The 18465-nt window shown below is 36.5% G+C and overlaps 4 protein-coding genes across 5 annotated transcripts; 1 reads left to right on the top strand and 3 right to left on the bottom strand.

The window, feature by feature from the left end:
• Nucleotides 1-2205: 2205 nt before the first annotated feature.
• Nucleotides 2206-5004, bottom strand: LOC119071617 (glucose dehydrogenase [FAD, quinone]-like). The gene is made up of 5 exons (XM_037176560.1): nt 4509-5004; nt 3523-4428; nt 3432-3464; nt 3121-3368; nt 2206-3062 (listed from the first exon to the last, which is right to left on the bottom strand). The coding sequence occupies exons 1-5, from the start codon at nt 4789-4791 to the stop codon at nt 2709-2711; spliced, it is 1824 nt and encodes a 607-aa protein (XP_037032455.1). The 5' UTR covers nt 4792-5004; the 3' UTR covers nt 2206-2708.
• Nucleotides 5005-7723: 2719 nt separating this feature from the next.
• On the bottom strand, nt 7724-14949 carry LOC119071571 (glucose dehydrogenase [FAD, quinone]). 2 transcript variants are annotated; one of them, XM_037176513.1, is made up of 8 exons: nt 14759-14946; nt 9905-10212; nt 8943-9845; nt 8757-8890; nt 8543-8695; nt 8324-8473; nt 8126-8264; nt 7724-8058 (listed from the first exon to the last, which is right to left on the bottom strand). In XM_037176513.1, the coding sequence occupies exons 2-8, from the start codon at nt 10209-10211 to the stop codon at nt 7982-7984; spliced, it is 1863 nt and encodes a 620-aa protein (XP_037032408.1). In that variant the 5' UTR covers nt 10212; nt 14759-14946; the 3' UTR covers nt 7724-7981. The 2 variants fall into 2 exon arrangements, with proteins under 2 accessions (XP_037032408.1, XP_037032417.1); XM_037176522.1 differs by lacking the exons at nt 7724-8058; nt 8126-8264 and having other exon boundaries at nt 8332-8473; nt 8533-8695; nt 14759-14949.
• Nucleotides 14950-16836: 1887 nt separating this feature from the next.
• LOC119071602 (nuclear cap-binding protein subunit 2) lies at nt 16837-17602 on the top strand. The gene is made up of 2 exons (XM_037176553.1): nt 16837-17002; nt 17118-17602. Exons 1-2 carry the CDS (start codon nt 16952-16954, stop codon nt 17535-17537), a joined length of 471 nt encoding a protein of 156 aa, XP_037032448.1. The 5' UTR covers nt 16837-16951; the 3' UTR covers nt 17538-17602.
• Nucleotides 17589-18380, bottom strand: LOC119071593 (coiled-coil domain-containing protein 134-like). The gene is made up of 2 exons (XM_037176548.1): nt 18214-18380; nt 17589-18157 (listed from the first exon to the last, which is right to left on the bottom strand). Exons 1-2 carry the CDS (start codon nt 18305-18307, stop codon nt 17619-17621), a joined length of 633 nt encoding a protein of 210 aa, XP_037032443.1. The 5' UTR covers nt 18308-18380; the 3' UTR covers nt 17589-17618.
• Between the last annotated feature and the right edge of the window lie 85 nt (nt 18381-18465).

Raw genomic sequence — 18465 nt, 5'->3', positions numbered from 1 at the left:
GGGATGGCACTGCCTTCGAGTTGGTCTTTTGAAATACGAAATTTAAAAATCAAAATCATTTGTTAGGAAATTTAATTTTCGATCACATTGTCCATGAAAATATTGTTCCGTGAATTGACTGATGTGACCGACTTGCCGACAGCGACAAGTCATTGAGTGTCCTGTGAAATAGTGCTCAGATCCACAATCTATTCAAAATCACGACTGTTGCATCTGTCAATGAAAATAAGAACCAAAACACGTTTTCAATGCCTCGTTTGTTTTAACACGGCAGATTAAAATAAATCACGCAGTAGCGGTTCATTTTCAAAACGTCAAATAATGGACCTAATACTCTGTATGAAAATGAACCAAATGAACTCAAATTGAAAAATTTTATTCGCAAAAAATACAGGGCTACTAGATTATTCAGGTCCCTAGTCAAATCAGCGCTCCTGTCGTGGTTTTGAGCATTAAGCTTCATTTTGTCAAATTGTTATTTAATCATGACAATCCATCAATTATATAGAACTTGTTAGCGCTGGTAATCCAAATGCACAGCTATGCACGGATCCCTAGTTTCAGGTAAATTGAGTTTCGTTATGTTTCGCACATATTTAATTCGTTTTTCGTTTGAGTCAAGACGCAGCTATTGGTAAGGTGAATTCGATTCCACACAAACTTAGCGGGTGCACACGGAAAATTCGGCAAATTCGACATTTGTTGTGTGCTGCATAAATATATTTGCTGCAGACTGAATAATGTTCCCGTGTGTTGTATTACAATAAACATGTAATATGAATATTTTCAAAATATAGTTCCGGCAACAATATTATTCAGCTCGTAGGAATATTGTGAGGTTCCCAGGTATATATTTGCTGTGTGCTGAATTATATCTTCAAATTAGTTGTGGGATGTATTACTTAACTTTACCTGCATGCCGAATATTGACTAAATGGTACTATCGAACTATACCTGCATGCTGAATATTGACTAAATGAATAAAGTTGTCTGTATTTAGAATGGACTATGCAACAATAAATTTATTGTTTTAATGAAATAAAAGGAAGATCTCAAGATCTCAAGAACATACGCATAAAGATGATTATCAAATCTAATTTTATTCCTTCATTTAAAGTTATTTCTATTTTTACCGAATTAATATGCAATGATAATGTTACATTTATGTATTTCAATAGAAATTTTGACGAACGAACTTTTAAATCCATTTTCGGTGTTAAAGGCTTTTGAAATGTTAACAGAAATAGTTGGTGGTATTCAGCAATAAATGATGGAATTTGTTTATGTACTGTCCGTTTGACAAGAGGATCGCCACGGTTCAGCAGGGGGTTTTGAACATTTGTTTTTTACACGTTGGCACACGTGCTCTTGTCAGATTCAAGATTCTTTTTACGAAGGTTACGCTGATTATACTTTGTGAAAAATGCCAATACCTTGCAAATATGTCACATCTTGGACAGAATTTGACACTGCAATATCTTCAACATGAAAAAACTAAATGTTCGAAACCCCCTGAAACCCCGTGCTTCCACCTACGTAATATACACAAACTAGGTGAGCCAACCTTAATTTATTAATTCGCGTAATAGATGCTCACTATTAATGTGAACAGTTTTTTTGTAGAACGATTGAAAAAACCTCTAATTCAGAACCAGGCTCAGAATTAAAATAATAATATCCGATGACATTGCTTAGTGGGGAGAAGTACTACATTTCATATAAAATAAATTCAATTAAATGTTGTTGCATAACCCATTCTAAATACGGACGACTTTATTCATTTAGTCAATATTCAGCATGCAAAGTAACAACGGTTCGAAATAAGACTGCCACTATGTGCAAGCAGTATAGCAGCAGTGGTAAAGTCGTTGGCAGTCAGAAACTGAGGTTAAGCATCGATGGTCGCGGTCCGTACTTGGGTGGGTGACCGGAAAAAACGTAAGCAAAAAAAAAAAAAATCTGTTAGCAATTTAATATGATGAATTTAAATATAAATCTACGGCTTATAACAAATAATAATAACAAAATTGAAAATAAAAAAAAATAATTTTTTGAAAAAGTTTTTAACGCAAATAAAATTGATAAAGTTAATTAAATCAATTTCTTCTATTAAACGATAAATGAGGTTGTTTATTGAATTGAAAAAATGGCGTCATTTTATATTATAAAACAGGCATACAGCTAAGACCTGCACGCTGAAAAATAATATCCAGCACACAACAACAATATTCATTAGGCGGGCATTGTATGATCCTCAGATCAATATGCAGCACACAACTAATGTTCTATAATCGTGAAGCTGTTCCCGATTTCTTCGTCTGGGGTGCATATATGAGTTTTCCGTGCAACAACAGTAGTCACAAGAAAATAATTTAAAGAGAACATTACAAAAATGAATTCATTGTAAAGTCGGGATCCGTAATTTCTCTGATCCGCTGAGGGCTTATATCCTTTGATCAAAAGTAGCATAGCTTCCAAGAACTAACGTAGAAAAAAAAATTGGAGTCTACAAGCATTGTCCTGCGCGTCTTTCGTTTTAGACAGGAGGCAAGTTTTTTTGCCTGAAAATTCGCGAACTTCTTCAAATAGACCCTAAATTTGACATATAACATTTGAGTGTTTATGATTGAAGCTAAAGTTCTGTACTGTAGGCTTTAGCTTTCGAATGGCACATAAATTTCGAACACTCCACTAAATCTACAACTATTTTAAACTTCACGGTTCCAGTACCGTTTAACAATGTCGGCACCTTTCTCTCCAATCATAAATACTACAGAATTCGTATGAGCCGCCGGAAGAACGGGCATTATCGACGCATCGACTACACGTAAATTTTTAACACCGTGAACTTGAAGTTCGGCATTGACGACTGCAGTGCGGTCTCGTTCCGGGCCCATTTTACATGTACCGACTTGATGTTGCAAACTCGACGTATATCCTCGTATGCAGCATTCCCAATATGCATCACTGTGCATTGGTAAGTGTTTACAATGTGGAAAAGGTCTATCGTGGAATTTCGTTCCGAATCTCTTGAATCGCTGCGACTGGGCTATTTTTAAGGCCTAAGTTAGGATAAACTTTGTTATATGAATGAGATATCTCGTCGTTTTAATTACTTACTATGCGAACTCCCTTGATCAATCTCTCAACATCAGTAATATCGTCCAAGTAATTTGGTTGCATACTCGGCCATCGAAAAGGATTCGTGCTTTTTAGCTTAATTCGACCTCTACTTTTCGGTTGCATCAAAACAGGAACCAGGCCGAATGCATGCTTGCCAATTATGCCTTTGTAAACCGTTTCGAAAAATTCATTTGTAATTCCAAGCATACTCCTCATCGTCCCAGATATGTCTCCAGATAATGCGCCTTCAAAGCGTTATTTAATTTCTGTAATTAGGCTAGTAAAACCACAGAAATTACGAGAGTTACCTGCTCCCATGACTATTTCGACATCAGGATAATCTGTTACATAAAAAGAACTATTAAGCAGGGTCGGAACCGAATCATCAAAGTCAAATACCCTTATCGGAAGTAGAATTTTCAAATTTTAGGAATGCAAGGCCTTCCGCCCCGCCAGGGCTAGTAAAGGGACCCAATCCGTTTATCAAATAATTGAACAGATCGATCGGATTTTGTACGTTTGTCTCAACAATTGAGATCGGTCTGTTGATCGTAAATACCAATCCTGACAAACCGACATGGTCCTGAAGGTTATATCCTACTTTTAAATCTTGAATAACCGGAATGTTGAACTCTTCTAAATGTTCTTTAGGACCAATGCCAGACAACATCAGGAGCTGAGGAGAGGCAATGGTCCCAGCCGATAGAACTATTTCTTTCGTTGCGTTGATTTGATACTTTATTTTGTTGTACGTAAATTCCACTCCGTAGGCTTGGTTTCTGGTCTGATCGATAAGTATCTTCGTTACCCTCGATTTTGTCGAAATAAATAGATTCGGTCGGTTCTTAACTGGCGTTAGATACGCTTTAGCTGCACTGCATCGTTTACCTCTTCTCATTGTCGCTTGAACCTGAGAAAACCCTAACAGTTCGTCACCATTCGGGTCATTTTCTTTATATCCCATATCTATTCCGGTCTCGATAAATGCCGTAAACAGATCGGTTTTGAACGGTGAATGTTGTACGTCTACATATCCGCCAGTTCCACGAAATTTAGACTCTTTTAAATCGTCGATGCCAATACGTTCAGACTTGATGAAGTACGGCAATACTGATCTATAGTCCCATCCCTCATTACCGAGCTGCGCCCACTCATCGTAGTCACGTTTATGTCCTCGCTGATATAGCAAATAATTAATTACGCTAGTACCACCAAGAGCACGACCTTTCGGCCAATTGCAGACACCATCTTGCAGATGCAAGCATGCACCACGAACTGGATCCGTTTTGTAGCCCCAATTGTAGGCTGCAGTAAGGGAACATATCAATTTATTACAATTCCTCTAATTGGTAATGGAAACGTTAAGCAATGAGGTACACACAAACCAGTTATATGAGTCAACGCAGACGTTAAAGGTACATCAGTGAGAAAACTTTCCGGACTACCTGCCTCTAGAAGTAATACATTCCAGTCTTTTCGTTCACTCAACCGATTGGCCATAACGGAGCCCCCAGAACCGGCACCGATCACAATAAAGTCATATTCCAAACGAAACTTTTTTATTTTTGGATAATCTGATGGAATTTGTAAATTTCCTACACTCGAATCGACTAAACGGTTCACTAGTAACCAGAGTGTAAAACGAATTATGGCAACGGTTTCGCACATTTTATTTCACTTGTTTTCCGATTTGATAGACAAATTTGACTGAACAAAATTTTCTTCATGTGCTGCTTACTAACCAAACCATTCATACACTAAGCAATGACTTCCATGACATGTTAACCAACATACCTCTTCTGCATAAGTAAGTATAACGACTTAAACTTGCGTGCAAATTATTTATTGGTATAGTACGAATTGAGTAAGTGAGAGTGATTCCGCAAGCAGAGTTTTCAAACGAAACTGTAAGGTGTTTGTAACTGTACAGTGTACGTGTACAGTCTACACTCAACTTTTATAGTGTGTTCTGATTAGTAATAATAACCAAACACAATCCATTGTTGTGTTTCAAGCAAGTAGCGGTAACGGTTATTCCTTTTTGACTCAAAAATCTTGAGAACAATTTCCCATTTTATTGGAATCAGGAGGTCAGGTAACTGTCTGGAATAACTATCGTGCTATCATAACTCTTAAACGGTATTTCGATTAAACGATTCATATCTCTCGGCGCTCGGGCAGTCGTAAGTCTTCAGAATTCTTTCATATACTAGAAGAATATAGTGACCTGTAGCTTGCCTGAACAATCTGTTACTATCACAGCTTCTAGCAAAATATTCGAGGGCTGGTGATATCACAGGGGCCGTCCATAAAGGACGTCCGCGATTTTTCTGGAATTTTGGACCCCCTCCCCCCCTTGTCCGCACTTTTCCACTACACAAATGTATGGCGGTCACACTTTGGCGAACCCGCCCTCACCCCCATAGTGCGGACGTCCTTGATGGATGGCCCCACAGTTTCTTTTGTAAAGACTTGTTTCATTGTTTGGGTTAAGACATACAATCAATGCACTAGCTCCTAGCATGAACACTGAATTGACAAGTGTCAAATTTGGATGCTTTGGTGATAAGAGCCACCGCTTAAGATTGTTTGTATTGTGTCAAACAAACTTTGTTTTGACGCCGACAAAATACCACCATTTTCCTTTGTTTATAGAATCGTACACTGGTGACTAATTTCAATTGTATATGTAAAATGCAAAGCCGTCAAATTTGACACTTGTCAATTCAGTGTTCATGCTAGGAGCAGTGCAGTGATTGTATGTTTTAACCGATACAACAAAATAAACAAAACAACAAGATTATCTTTGCTAAATAGCCTCAATACGAACAACCAGGGACTATTTTGAGAAATCGAATTTCTCAAAATTTCTCAATTATTTCTCAAAGAATTTCTCAAAAATTTCTCAAATTTCTCAAAATTCTCAAATTTCTCAAAATTCTCAAATTTCTCAAAATTCTCAAATTTCTCAAAAATATAAAAAATTTCTCAAAAATTTCTCAAAGATTTCTCAAAGAATTTCTCAAGAATTTCTCAAATTTCTCAAAATTTCTCAAAGAATTTCTCAAAAATAGTCCCTGCGAACAACACACACTCTACGGAGTCCAAAAACTTCAAATTTAGCCAATATAATTTTGGGTCATTTTGACTCTGCCGCTATTATCCGTAGAGTGTGTGTTGTTTGTATTGAGGCTATTTAAGTATAGTTTCCACTTAAAAAGAGCACTCCGTTTAGCCTCCGTTTACATGACAGTTGTAAAATAGAACAAAAGAACTGTCACGCAAACGGAGTGGAAATTGAATTTATTTCAATTTTGTACGTAAACGGTGACAGTTCCTTTGTTCTATTTTACAACTGTCATGTAAACGGAGGCTAAACGGAGTGCTCTTTTTAAGTGGAAACTATACTTTAATCTTTGCATTTTTACCACCTCCACAAATGTAGTTACGTTGCTATAGAGAGTAATGCTTGTTTTCACTCATACAACGAAAACAAGTCATCAATCTTTACAAAAGAAACGCAGTGTCCCCTGTGATTTTACCGGCCTCCTAATATTTTCCATATTCATGCTAGAAGCAGTGCTGTGAATACAAACAATCTTAGGATGTAGCTCTTATCAATGAATGTAAAAACCAGGTATGGTCTGTTCATACAAACCGGAGGACGACATAGCGATTTCATATAAACAAACTCACCTCTCATGCGAGGTGAGTTTGTTTATATGAAATCGCTTCGCTATGTCCTCCGCTCCATACAAAGTTTGACATTCGACCATACCTTGTGTTGACGTTCATTGGCTCTTATCACCAAAGCCTTCAAATTTGACACTTGTCAATTAAGTGATCATGCTAGGAGCAGTGCTTTAGTTACTATCAAAGGCTTATTAGTCTACAGCCGTTACTCTGGAAAACTCACCAGATTGCATAATGGAGAATCGAAGATAAACAGTGGCGCTTCCATAGAGAATTTTCTGGGCGGTTGGAATTTTAAAAATGATCTGACCTGGGCGGTTTGCGATATGTTGAATTTTTTGGATACAAAAATCATAGAATTTTTGACCTTCTGGATAGAAATGGATGATGTAGAAACAGTTGCTGTAGAAAACTCCACTTAGCAAATGAACACAATGAACCTATCCTTGCCGTCTGTAAGAGGTTAAGGATAAAATATTGATTCCTTTGCGAAACAAAACAAAAGTGAATTCCAGTATTTTGATCGTATAATTCTCTTCGAGAATAATTTTAGTCTGTAAGACAGAGAACGAATGTAAAATTAATTTTATTTTCAAAAGAAATCCATTCCACGCTTGAATATAAATTCATAATTAAAATTCTGTATATACCCTGCCCGTTTTTTGCCATATTTGCCAAGACACTGTTTAAGAATTTATTAAGTTCGGTTCAACTTGAATTGCAAATTATCTAACGATGGCTAGCAACAATCATTTTATTCTATCGAAAACGAAATATCTGATACAACAACGACGAGTCGCATTCAATGACAAAATGTTGCATCACAAGATCGATGTTAAGATGCATCGTCTTCAAGGACATTGATACTTGAACGTGAGTAAACATCCGAATGAAACAAAAACTCATCTTTATACTTATTGTGTCTTTTAATTGAAAATCTTTGGAATTTATGTGCAGTTTTTGTAGGTTGCCAATAGCTTTCTGCCTCGCTTTCTGCATTTATCACAGTTACACCTTTACCATGAAGGAAATTTTTTTAATTTTTGGGAAACTTTGATAATTACACACCAATTAGTATCATACAATTTGAGACTGATACTGATTCTCTCCACCTACTGTAGCTGACAGCTGTATCGTTGGGCATTTTCTATCTACCTATCCTACATTAATCAATTCCACTTCCTCTGTGCCTCCAAAATTCTTTCACCATATCAGCTCCTTTCTCGCCAATCATGAATATCGCTGGAAGTGAAAAATTCCAAATAGGTTCATTTTGATGTAACCGAAGCGCATTCTGTAACCTGAATACCTGCATTTGTGTGAGCAGCTGGAATTGTAGGTATTATCGATCCGTCCACAACACGCAGATTCGGAATCCCATGAACTTGAAGTTGAGGATTAACCACAGCATCCGGGTCATTGGATGGTCCCATTTTGCAGGTACCGACCTTGGATTAAAAAAAGCTTTTATGTTAAACTGTTAAAAATGGAAGCATTTGAAAGTTACCTGATGTTGCAAGCTGGAGGCATACTTTCGTATGCAACATTCCAAATATTCGTCGCTGAGAAACGGGCGAGTTTCACATCCAGGGAATGGAGTTGTGTGAAATCTGGCGCCTAATTGTTTGAAACTTTTCGTTTCAGCTAGCAAAAGACTCTGGAAATATGGAAAAAAGATTAATTTCGACCGGAAAGTTCCTTCAGCGTCCTTTAAACTTTGTCAAACCAATCGAATCCCTTCAATCAATGTAGTCAAGTCGTTTCTGTCAGTATAGAAATTGGGTTCCATACGTGGCCAATGGAAAGGATTTGTTGATTTAAGACTAAGTCGTCCTCTACTTCTCGGTCTCAGTAACACTGGAACAAGGCCGAAAGCATGCTGTAGATTAGATATTTTAAGTTGATCTCCACAGACGTATATATACAACCTTGAGACCAACCTTTCCAATAATTTTACCATAGACTCTGTGGTAAAATTCATCGGGTAAACCCAGCATGTTTCGAAGAGTACCAGACGCATCTCCACTCAATCCGCCAGCACCGATTACGATTTCAATGTCCGGATAATCATAGGCTACAAAATATTGAATTAACAATGAATCACAACGTTGAACGTCTTCCTGTACCAAATGAAGAATTTGATGTTTTTACAAATGCTAATCCTTCAGCACCACCCGGAATTGTGTAGGGACCTCTGCCGCGAAGCACATAATTCAAAACATGAATCGGATTTTGAACACTCGCTTCGCTTATTGTAATAGGTTGGTCAACTAAAAATTCGAGTCCATTGAATGCTACATGATCCTGAAGATTATATCCCACCTTCAAGTCTTGAACGACCGGAATGTTCAGATTCTGTAAATGTTGTCTGGGTCCTACACCGGATAGCATCAGTAACTGTGGCGATGCAATTGTTCCGGCAGATACGATTATCTCCTTCCTAGTTCTGACTCTGTACCGTTTTTTGTTCTTCACAAATTCGACGCTGGTTGCGGTTTTCGTAAGAGGATCGATAATGATTTTTGTGACCCAACTCCTCATTGATATGTGCAGATTGTCTCGGTGAATCACCGGCCGTATGAAAGCCTTTGCAGCACTGCATCGACGACCGTTGCGTAACGTTGCCTGCGCTCTCGAAAAGCCCAGCAAAGATTCACCGTTTGGGTCCGAATTTCTGTATCCGAATTCTCTACCTGCGTCAAGAAATGCATTGACTAACGGTGTTTTGTAGCGTGCATTTTCCACGCTTAGGTAACCCTCTGTTCCGTGATAATCAGTTTCCATACCGTCCAGATATGGATCAACTCTTTCGGATTTCAGGAAATATGGAAGAATCTCGTTGTAACTCCAACCAACATTACCGGCAGCAGCCCAACCATCAAAGTCTTTTCGATGACCTCTCTGATATAACATAAAGTTTATAACGCTAGTACCTCCGACGGCACGGCCTTTCGGCCAACTACAAACACCTCCTTTCAAACCTGTACAAGCTCCGCGCTGTTTTTCCGTCTTATAGCCCCAATTGTATCCTAAAAAATTGGGAATACAATGCAGTCACATCCGCGTATAATATTACATTTTTACTCACGACTGACTTGAGTAGCTCCAGGAGTAAGCGGAACATCGGATAAAAAGTTTTCCTCGTCACCAACTTCCAGTAAAAGAACTTTCCAATTCCGCACTTCGGATAAACGATTCGCCATAACTGAACCACCCGATCCTGAACCAATTATAATAAAATCATAGACAGGTAAATACTGACTGGTGTCAGGTATAGATTCGTTGAATTGGTTAGTCACGTCGTACAGTAGTTGCAGTAAATTGAATTGAGCCAAGCTCGGTACAATCAAACTGATAAGTGTTGTTGTTGTGATACATGTTCCCATCAGCGTCATGCTATCAAAAGACAGAAAACGAGGAATGACTCATTAGATTTGAATTATTGGTAGGGTATCTCCGGACATGGACCAGTAGTCGGATACCTTCTGTTCTTTCATTGCCAATGAATGCAAGACCAGTAGGTGTCCTACTACTGATACATGTCCAGATACTGGTGGCACCACCCTATCTAGTAATTTTGTTAATCCATTTAGCAGATCGTTTTCTTGTTGATACAAAAATATGCTTCGTCACCGAAAATTTCGTCCGTTAATTACGCTAATTTTAAAATTAAAAATGATTCACAGAATTTGTATCAATTTCAAGGTCGGTACATCACAATGGAGGTAAAGGTCAGTTTTATCAAACGATCTGAATAAAATGATCTATTATGGAAGGTACTAATACGATTTGTAAATGCTGCTTAAATCATCATAGTCAGCTCCCTGGAGTCAATCCGCTCACTTTACGTTTTTCGAGCTTCATTGATACTTTATAACAGGTTGTAGAACAAACTTTCTATCTCGAAGATCGAGTTTGTCTAGTACATTTTTGGCGAGCGGAGCCGTTTTTTTCAGACACAAGGGCTATTAAATAAGCTATTAATACTGGAGCTGCAGACGAATGAAGAACATAAGGGAAAATACCAAATACTAGTCATCCATTGTCTTTCTTATATTCGTTCTAGAGAAAAGAAAATAGAGGACTCGTATTACAACAGGGGCTAGATCTGGTAGATTAACACTATATTGCGTTAAATGCCAAGGACAATTTTTGAAAAACATTTTCCAATATTTTCGTTCAAATTTTCACACATCATTTTTCGTTCACATTTTCCTAGATTTTCCTAGTGGAAAAATGAAGGGAAAATCTAGGAAAATATGAGTCTTTGTTGCACTTGCTGATAAATATAGTTGCTGATATTTCGAACCGACTGTCACATGTACCATTTTCAATAATCATTAATCTTTGTGAAAGCATAGGGCCCTAATAGGAAGTAACGGGCCGTGCATAGTTTCAATGATATACAAAAAAACATCACACGGCCTATGGGCTTGCTTCTAATTATTTGTTTAGAGGGTATAATTAAAAAAGTTTCTATATTTCAATTACAATTTTCCCGATAATTATCGATCAGTTAAGAGATTTTGTTATTTCATAATAATCTAATAATCGGTCATTGAACAGATCATTGCGCCATACCACACTGTGAATGAATTAACATCGATATACCAATCGGTATAACTAAGTGCAGTTTGATATGCATTTCATTATGACGTAATATTTTATGCATTACGACTATTTGAGAACATAACAACCTTGATGTTTTAATAAACTATTTCTATATTTTTTTTAATTCATCGAGAGTTATGAGGTGATACGTTTATATCCACACAATTATCGGTTTACCACGTTTACCAACAACTATAAAACCGAGGGGTAAACGACTGTGGTCAATTATGTCATATAATGTGAGACAAACTGAAATCAGCATAAGTTTTTACATACTTCATGAATCAACAGTTTAGCTTCACTTCCACTTCCAAAGCCTTTGAAAACACAAGATACAATTACCATGGATTGTTTGTACAATAAGGAATGTGCTGATAAGAAAATCCTATTCGCATATACATTGTGCGAATAGTCACTTTTATATTATACACTTGTCACGAAGAAGTCGATGTTTACCGAGACTGATAGTGACAAGTGTGTACTCTATTTTATTACATAAGCGAAAACGAGACAACATCATAGACCTGAAGTGTAATTTTTTAATTATTCTTCTAGTTAAGTAATTTTGACATCCGAAATGTGATATGTGATGCGTATGTGATAATATTATATTACTTCCGAGGTTTCATGCTTCGGGGCCGAAAAAGAGGACAATTTTTCAACTTTTCTCGGATTTTCCACCTTCTCACTTCGTTCGGCCTACAATTCGCGAAATTGCCTAAAATCAGTCGCCCAAAACAGGTACACAAGTAACTATTAAAGCAAAAGTATTTTATAGTGACGATTAATGGCCTCTTCTTCGTTATTCGGACAATAGAAAGACTGCAGATTGACTAACCGCATCATTATTTCGACATTTGGAAATAATAAGGATTTTTTCTGTGGTTGGTTCGATCTTTGCGAATTTATCTTTTTACAAAATGTGAAGGCGTTGTAATAATTTGTTTGTTTAGAGACCTCACTCTAATAGCCTGTTAAGGTCAATAACAATAACAAGTGACTTCCGAACAACGCCTCAATGTACGCAAATATTCTTTGAGAAAAGTTAGGTGCTTAGTGTTGATATCACGCCTAAATGTAGACTAGACAGAGATGTACACAAATTCATCGTATTTGGGTTACGTCCATCGTACATCGTCCTAGTTTGGTGCATTCGTCTCAAACGGAAACGGGTCTCAAAATCATTGTCTTTAGCCCAAAACGAAAATAAAATTGAAAATTAGGTCACTAAAATACCGATATAGCTTACCCCTCTCGTACACAGCGAGCTAGAAAATTCAAGTATTTTTCGTAGCGGTTTTATTCTTGTCGAAAATGTTGAAGTTCTAGAAACGTAAATATAACACAAATGGTGTTTACCTTCAACTTTTCTAGCGCTCAGAATTGCTTGCATTTTACCTACGCACGCACCAATGAACTCACGGTCTATTATTCACCTTATTATTGCTAAGTAATTATCCATAAACTGAAATAACTTATTTCACTTCGTCCAATAAAAATTAACGACACAAAGTGTCAATAAGCAAACACCTTACGGTTTGTTAACGAAAATAACAACTTATTTAACCTTTCTTAATTTTTTCTCATTAAAACACAACATCTTGTCACACATCCGATCGGACACCGGTAAATCTTATTATTGAAAAAAAAAAAATATTTTGATTTAGTGTAACAATCAGGGTCATTTGTCACATCTATTTGGGTTTGTGCATTAAAATAGAAAAATTGCAAAATATATTTTCTTGTTTCGATACACGCATTGAAGTCTTTTTAAAATTTCTGAAAAAATATTTTTTAAGCCACACTCAAGGCTTGTGTATCATAAGATCGAAATGTAATTGAAATCTCACACGCAAATAATAATTAGATTTTTAGGTGACATAACCAATTTTTTACAAATTCCTTTCTTTTGTACTTGTACATAAACCCTATCACAGGTACTCTCGTATTCTTATTCTAACTGAATGGAGTCTCCAAAAATTAAGCCATTTTATAACCAACTAATCATCTCTTATCGGCAAGAACAACAGCAAAAATAAACGATTAGCTCAGCTTGATGTTCTTTTATGTAAGAAAAGATAAACAAAAGAAGTAATAGATTTAATCGTATGGTGATATGCTTACAGTTTCTGTTTCATTTGGATGCTCCTATCATTGCAGATGAATTTCGAAGTGGACGACTTAAATGCAATCAAAATGGCAAAATGGTCATCATCAACAGCGTCGTAAATTCACAAACGTCTTATTACCATCAATTATATAAACAAATTATTAATTCTTACACCCTTATATCTTATCATCATCAGTCAACAGTTCAATTGTTAGGGTCTCAACGTAAACAAATATTTTTGTAAATTTTTGATTAACACCTGAGACAATTCAAATGACAAAGAAACTTGACCTACACCCAACTGAACACGCAAATGCAAATACATATATCTCAGCCATGGCATCTAAAAAATGGTCATATCCAATTCAAATATTTTTAAATGTAGTAAGTGTTGCATGTTGCTTAACAACTGCAAATAGACAATTTTTTTACTTTCATACCTTTATGCAAATAGATTTAAATAATTCAAATTAAAGATAACTATGTATACGAAAAGCCCGCAAGAAATTTGTCTCGTGTTTCAGGGTCAAGTAAATGTTTTTCTATTAAATAGACAACAACTGTTTGTGCTTCTAGGGATACACAAATAATAGATGATCTTATGGAAAACTAATTTTTTTTTTTTTATATTTAAGGAGTCACCATTTTGACAATGAACTTATTTTTTTCGCAAATGTTCAACGTTCAAATGTGATGAATTGACCACAGAGAAATCAAAATTCCCAATTACATTGCATAACAGCACTGAACGATGTAAAAATGGCATTCAATCAATTAACACTTATGTTGGAATTACGAATAACTCCTATGTTCAAATTATAATTCCCAGAAATAGTTTTAAGATAGAAAAAAGATTTTTCTACACAAATTACATTGACTCTCTTGCAAAACATGGCATAATGTATTAAACCACAATTTTAACGGATTGCAATAGTCTCTCTGAAGCTACTGGGCACTGCATTAAAAATGAGATTTAAACTTTGTCCAAATATTGTCCAAGTTTAGATATTTTTCCAGATAAGAATTTCTTTCTACTTTAAGCTAAACAGTTCCCAAACAACAACTTAGAAATTCAAATATTTAACGGTGACTACAGTACACCAAAGAGTTTAGTTCTATCATTTCGATTTCAAACTCTTATTTTGTAGAATTAAAATTCTCGATTTGAATAATAATCAAATGTAGTCACTTCACGTACACATTGCTTGGTATAGAACTTACTTTTATGATTATCGGTTTTTCACTAATGAATTATAGTTATCAACTCTCATACTTTGTATGTTCAACACACTCAAATATAAAATTCTTTACGTTCGATCTGATTTAGCCGTTAATCAAGACGAAACTACCGCGAATTTTTTTCTACTTGTCTATAAATGCAAACAACAGAAGGTGTCGCATGCGTGTGTCAGGTATACTCATTGAACTGACATGGTAATCAAAATAATAGAAAATATCGCACTTACCTCATAACGGTTATGAATCGTTGGTATGAATAATGTTAAAGTGGGGCCAAGGCGAAGGATATGCTCTACTACGCTATGAACATGGGAACAATAACATTCATTTTATTTCGTTCCTAGTTTAATAGTACATTATTCGGCTACGCATCGATCGGCAAATTTCACACAATAAGTAACATTTCCATCATTTGCACCATTTCCAAGTTAGGTATTTTATTCAAAAACTTGAGGTAAAGTTTTGGATCCGTGCAATAAAGTTCTTGAATCAAGATATATTCAATTGTCAAAAACCAGATTCGACCATTTTATTTTGCTTTCATTTTATATATCTTTCTACTGTAAAGTCCATTTTACGGTAGAGCCAGCGAACTTTCAGATGCTCGACATATTATACTGTTTATATAACAGGAAATGTGACGTGTGATCTTCGTTCACGGTGTCGTAAACTATAGGCTCTCGACCTCGTCTCAGACCATTTAAGCCATCTCGAACTAAGATCCCACTTTGCAATTCTAGCTACATAATAGTTATTTATGCAACTCAACATGATAATGTTCGAAAAGTGCGATCTTTATTTGTCTCTGTCTCTGCATAAAACGTTGTATGAATCTCTTCTTTACACAATACTTTACGTGTTACGGCATGTTTCATTTTCATTTACGTTGGCTAATCACTTAAAGCATTGTACTTCTGAGGTTCCACGTTGTGTATTTGAAAAGTGGGGAGTAAGGCTGCAACACCCCACTTATCAAATACACAACTTGGAACCTCGGAAGTAATATACTTACAATGTGTATTAATAATTACACATCTAGAGCCTGTGTCAGTGGTAAGCTGAGTGACATATAGGATGTAGGAGCCAAAGTAGAAGGATTCAAAAACCGGTTCTTCTAAGCCCTGCCACGCTCCTCATTCATTCTCCGAAAAAATTCATTTCATTGCATTCGTGCAAAGACTCTTTAGGTCACCATAATCATTAGAAAAATCATAAACTCAACTCAATTTTAGTTTGCAATTGGTTAGCATTCGTCAGTTTTAATTGTTACCAACGCACTGCTCCTAGCATGAACACTCTTTTGACAAATGTCCCATTTGGAGGTTTTTGTGATGAGAGCTACCGCTGAAGATTGATTGTATTGTGTGTTTTAACTCATACAACGAAAACAAATCATCTACCTTTACGAAAGAAACGCAGTGCCTACTGTGACTTCATTAGCCTCCAAATATTTCTTATGTTCATGCTGGGAGCAGTGCGTTGTTGTTACACATCGTTTCGTTCTACATGTTGTCAACAAAAGAAGCGTTAACACACTCGCACGTACATGTGGAACTCAAGGAACGTAAAGACAAACGCTACTTCTATGTGGTGGAATACGTGTGGAACAAAAAAAAACGAAAGTAACAAACGAAACCCAACAAAATTCCGTTCTTGTGATGTTTAAGAACTCAGCCGATATTTTTGTTCAAAGAGGTGGCATAACTAAACTTTAGCGAAGTCTTGTTCTTCAATAAGCTAACAAGACTTCGCTAAAGTGTGTCACCTGAATGAAGATTACTCTCATATCAGGGCAGTCTTCCGTGTCTTTCGTAAAGCTTTGAAAATGGTCCAAAAAACCACCATCCATCGCTAAAGTTAATTCTATTTTGTAAAATGGATCCTAACAGATTATTTAAGACATTTCCTTTTTCACCATTCAATATCTAAAAATTTATTTGAGCAGCATATATCGTATTTGTTACTAAATTTAAAAAGGACCCACCAAAATTTGAAAAAACCGAACTTTTGATTACGCCGTTTCTTCAGAATTGCAGCAAACTTCACCTCATAAAAATGATACTCACACGTCTGACATTATCTGACATTATACACAAAATTTTGTTTGCCGAAGAGTTCGAAGAGTGTAATTTGCTGATTAAAAATTGCGGTGCTTAGTTTCTATCTACCAGCATCATGTCTACTGGTTCGGTCGAATTAAGTTCATATCGTGACCAGCATTATAAAGTAAGAAACGAAATGAAATTCGGAGAAACCTCCAAATGAATAAAAAATTCCTAACCTCAATGCTCATCAAAACTTTGTTTACAACTTCAAATGTTTGTTATTTTGTCACTTGCAGGGCTCCCGGCACGAACAAGAACAACGACTTCGATTTACAACCACATTGTACGTTGGTAATCTATCATTTTACACAACCGAGGAACAGATACATGAGTTATTTTCGAGATGTGGTGACATCCGGCGCATAGTGATGGGCTTGGACAAATTCAAGAAAACTCCGTGCGGTTTTTGCTTCATCGAATATTACATTCGAGAGGATGCGGAAAATTCAATGAGATACATAAACGGTACTCGGCTGGATGATCGAATCGTTCGCGTTGATTGGGATGCCGGTTTCATTGAAGGGCGTCAGTATGGACGTGGCAAATCTGGTGGTCAAGTGAGAGACGAATACCGAACGGATTATGATTCTGGCAGAGGAGGTTATGGCAAATTGATTGCCCAGAAAATTGCGCCAAACACCGACAATCGGGCATGATTGCCGGATGTCCGTAGTATATAAGGAAGTGTTGAATAAAAAAAATAATTATTTTTTAAGCGAAACGATTTCGTTTTTATTTTATAGTTCAGTTCGACCGGCAGAACGCAACTGCGGTCCTTTCTTCAATTTTTTCTTTTCTTTGGATCGTTTCTTAGCTGATGGCTGCTCTATTTCCCTATACGGGTTAATGTAATCACTTGTTCGCCTTTCAACGTTAATCTCCTGATCGACGAGAGATAACATTTTCCTCGTTTTCGGGTCAACGACGTCGTGAACACCTACTGTAAATTGTACGGCCCAGTTTAACGTTTCCTTCCAATCATTGTCTTTCGACAGGATTTTATCGCTCAAATCAGGCATGTGAAGTATTAAATCACCAATGAGACACGTATTTTCCACGACTAGTGTTAAAGCATCAATCATATTACTGGTTTTTGGAAATCCTGATGTCGAGTAGTTCTCTTGAACCAATTTCGGTCTATTCTCACGAAGGATAGCAAGGATTTGATTGATGCCGATCTCTAACAATTTAAACTTTCGATCATATTTTTCTGTGCGTTGGAAGTGATCCAGCAACGTCTTGTGCTCCTCACGTCGCCTCACAAACATACTGGAATCTTTAAAACAAAACAACTTTCAATTCAAACCAATTCATGCAGAGCAGATAACATACAGATTTGTGCATTGATTAGCGGTTGGTTCCCAGTGTCCGCATTTTGCCCATCGCACGGAATAGACAATACCATCAGAAACAGTAGGTAGAACATTTTTCTATATCTTGTGCAGACTGTAAAAATCTTTATCACTATGACCACCGGACTAGAGGTTAGGTTTTGAAAATGAATTTCGGTAAATAATTAGGTGTCGTTTACACGATATACACATAGTTGGGACATGACAGCTGGGGTAATTATATTAAGTCTTA

Source organism: Bradysia coprophila, chromosome II (assembly GCF_014529535.1).
Source record: "Bradysia coprophila strain Holo2 chromosome II, BU_Bcop_v1, whole genome shotgun sequence".
Taxonomy (NCBI): domain Eukaryota; kingdom Metazoa; phylum Arthropoda; class Insecta; order Diptera; family Sciaridae; genus Bradysia; species Bradysia coprophila.
This window is presented reverse-complemented; position numbering and strand designations above follow the sequence as displayed.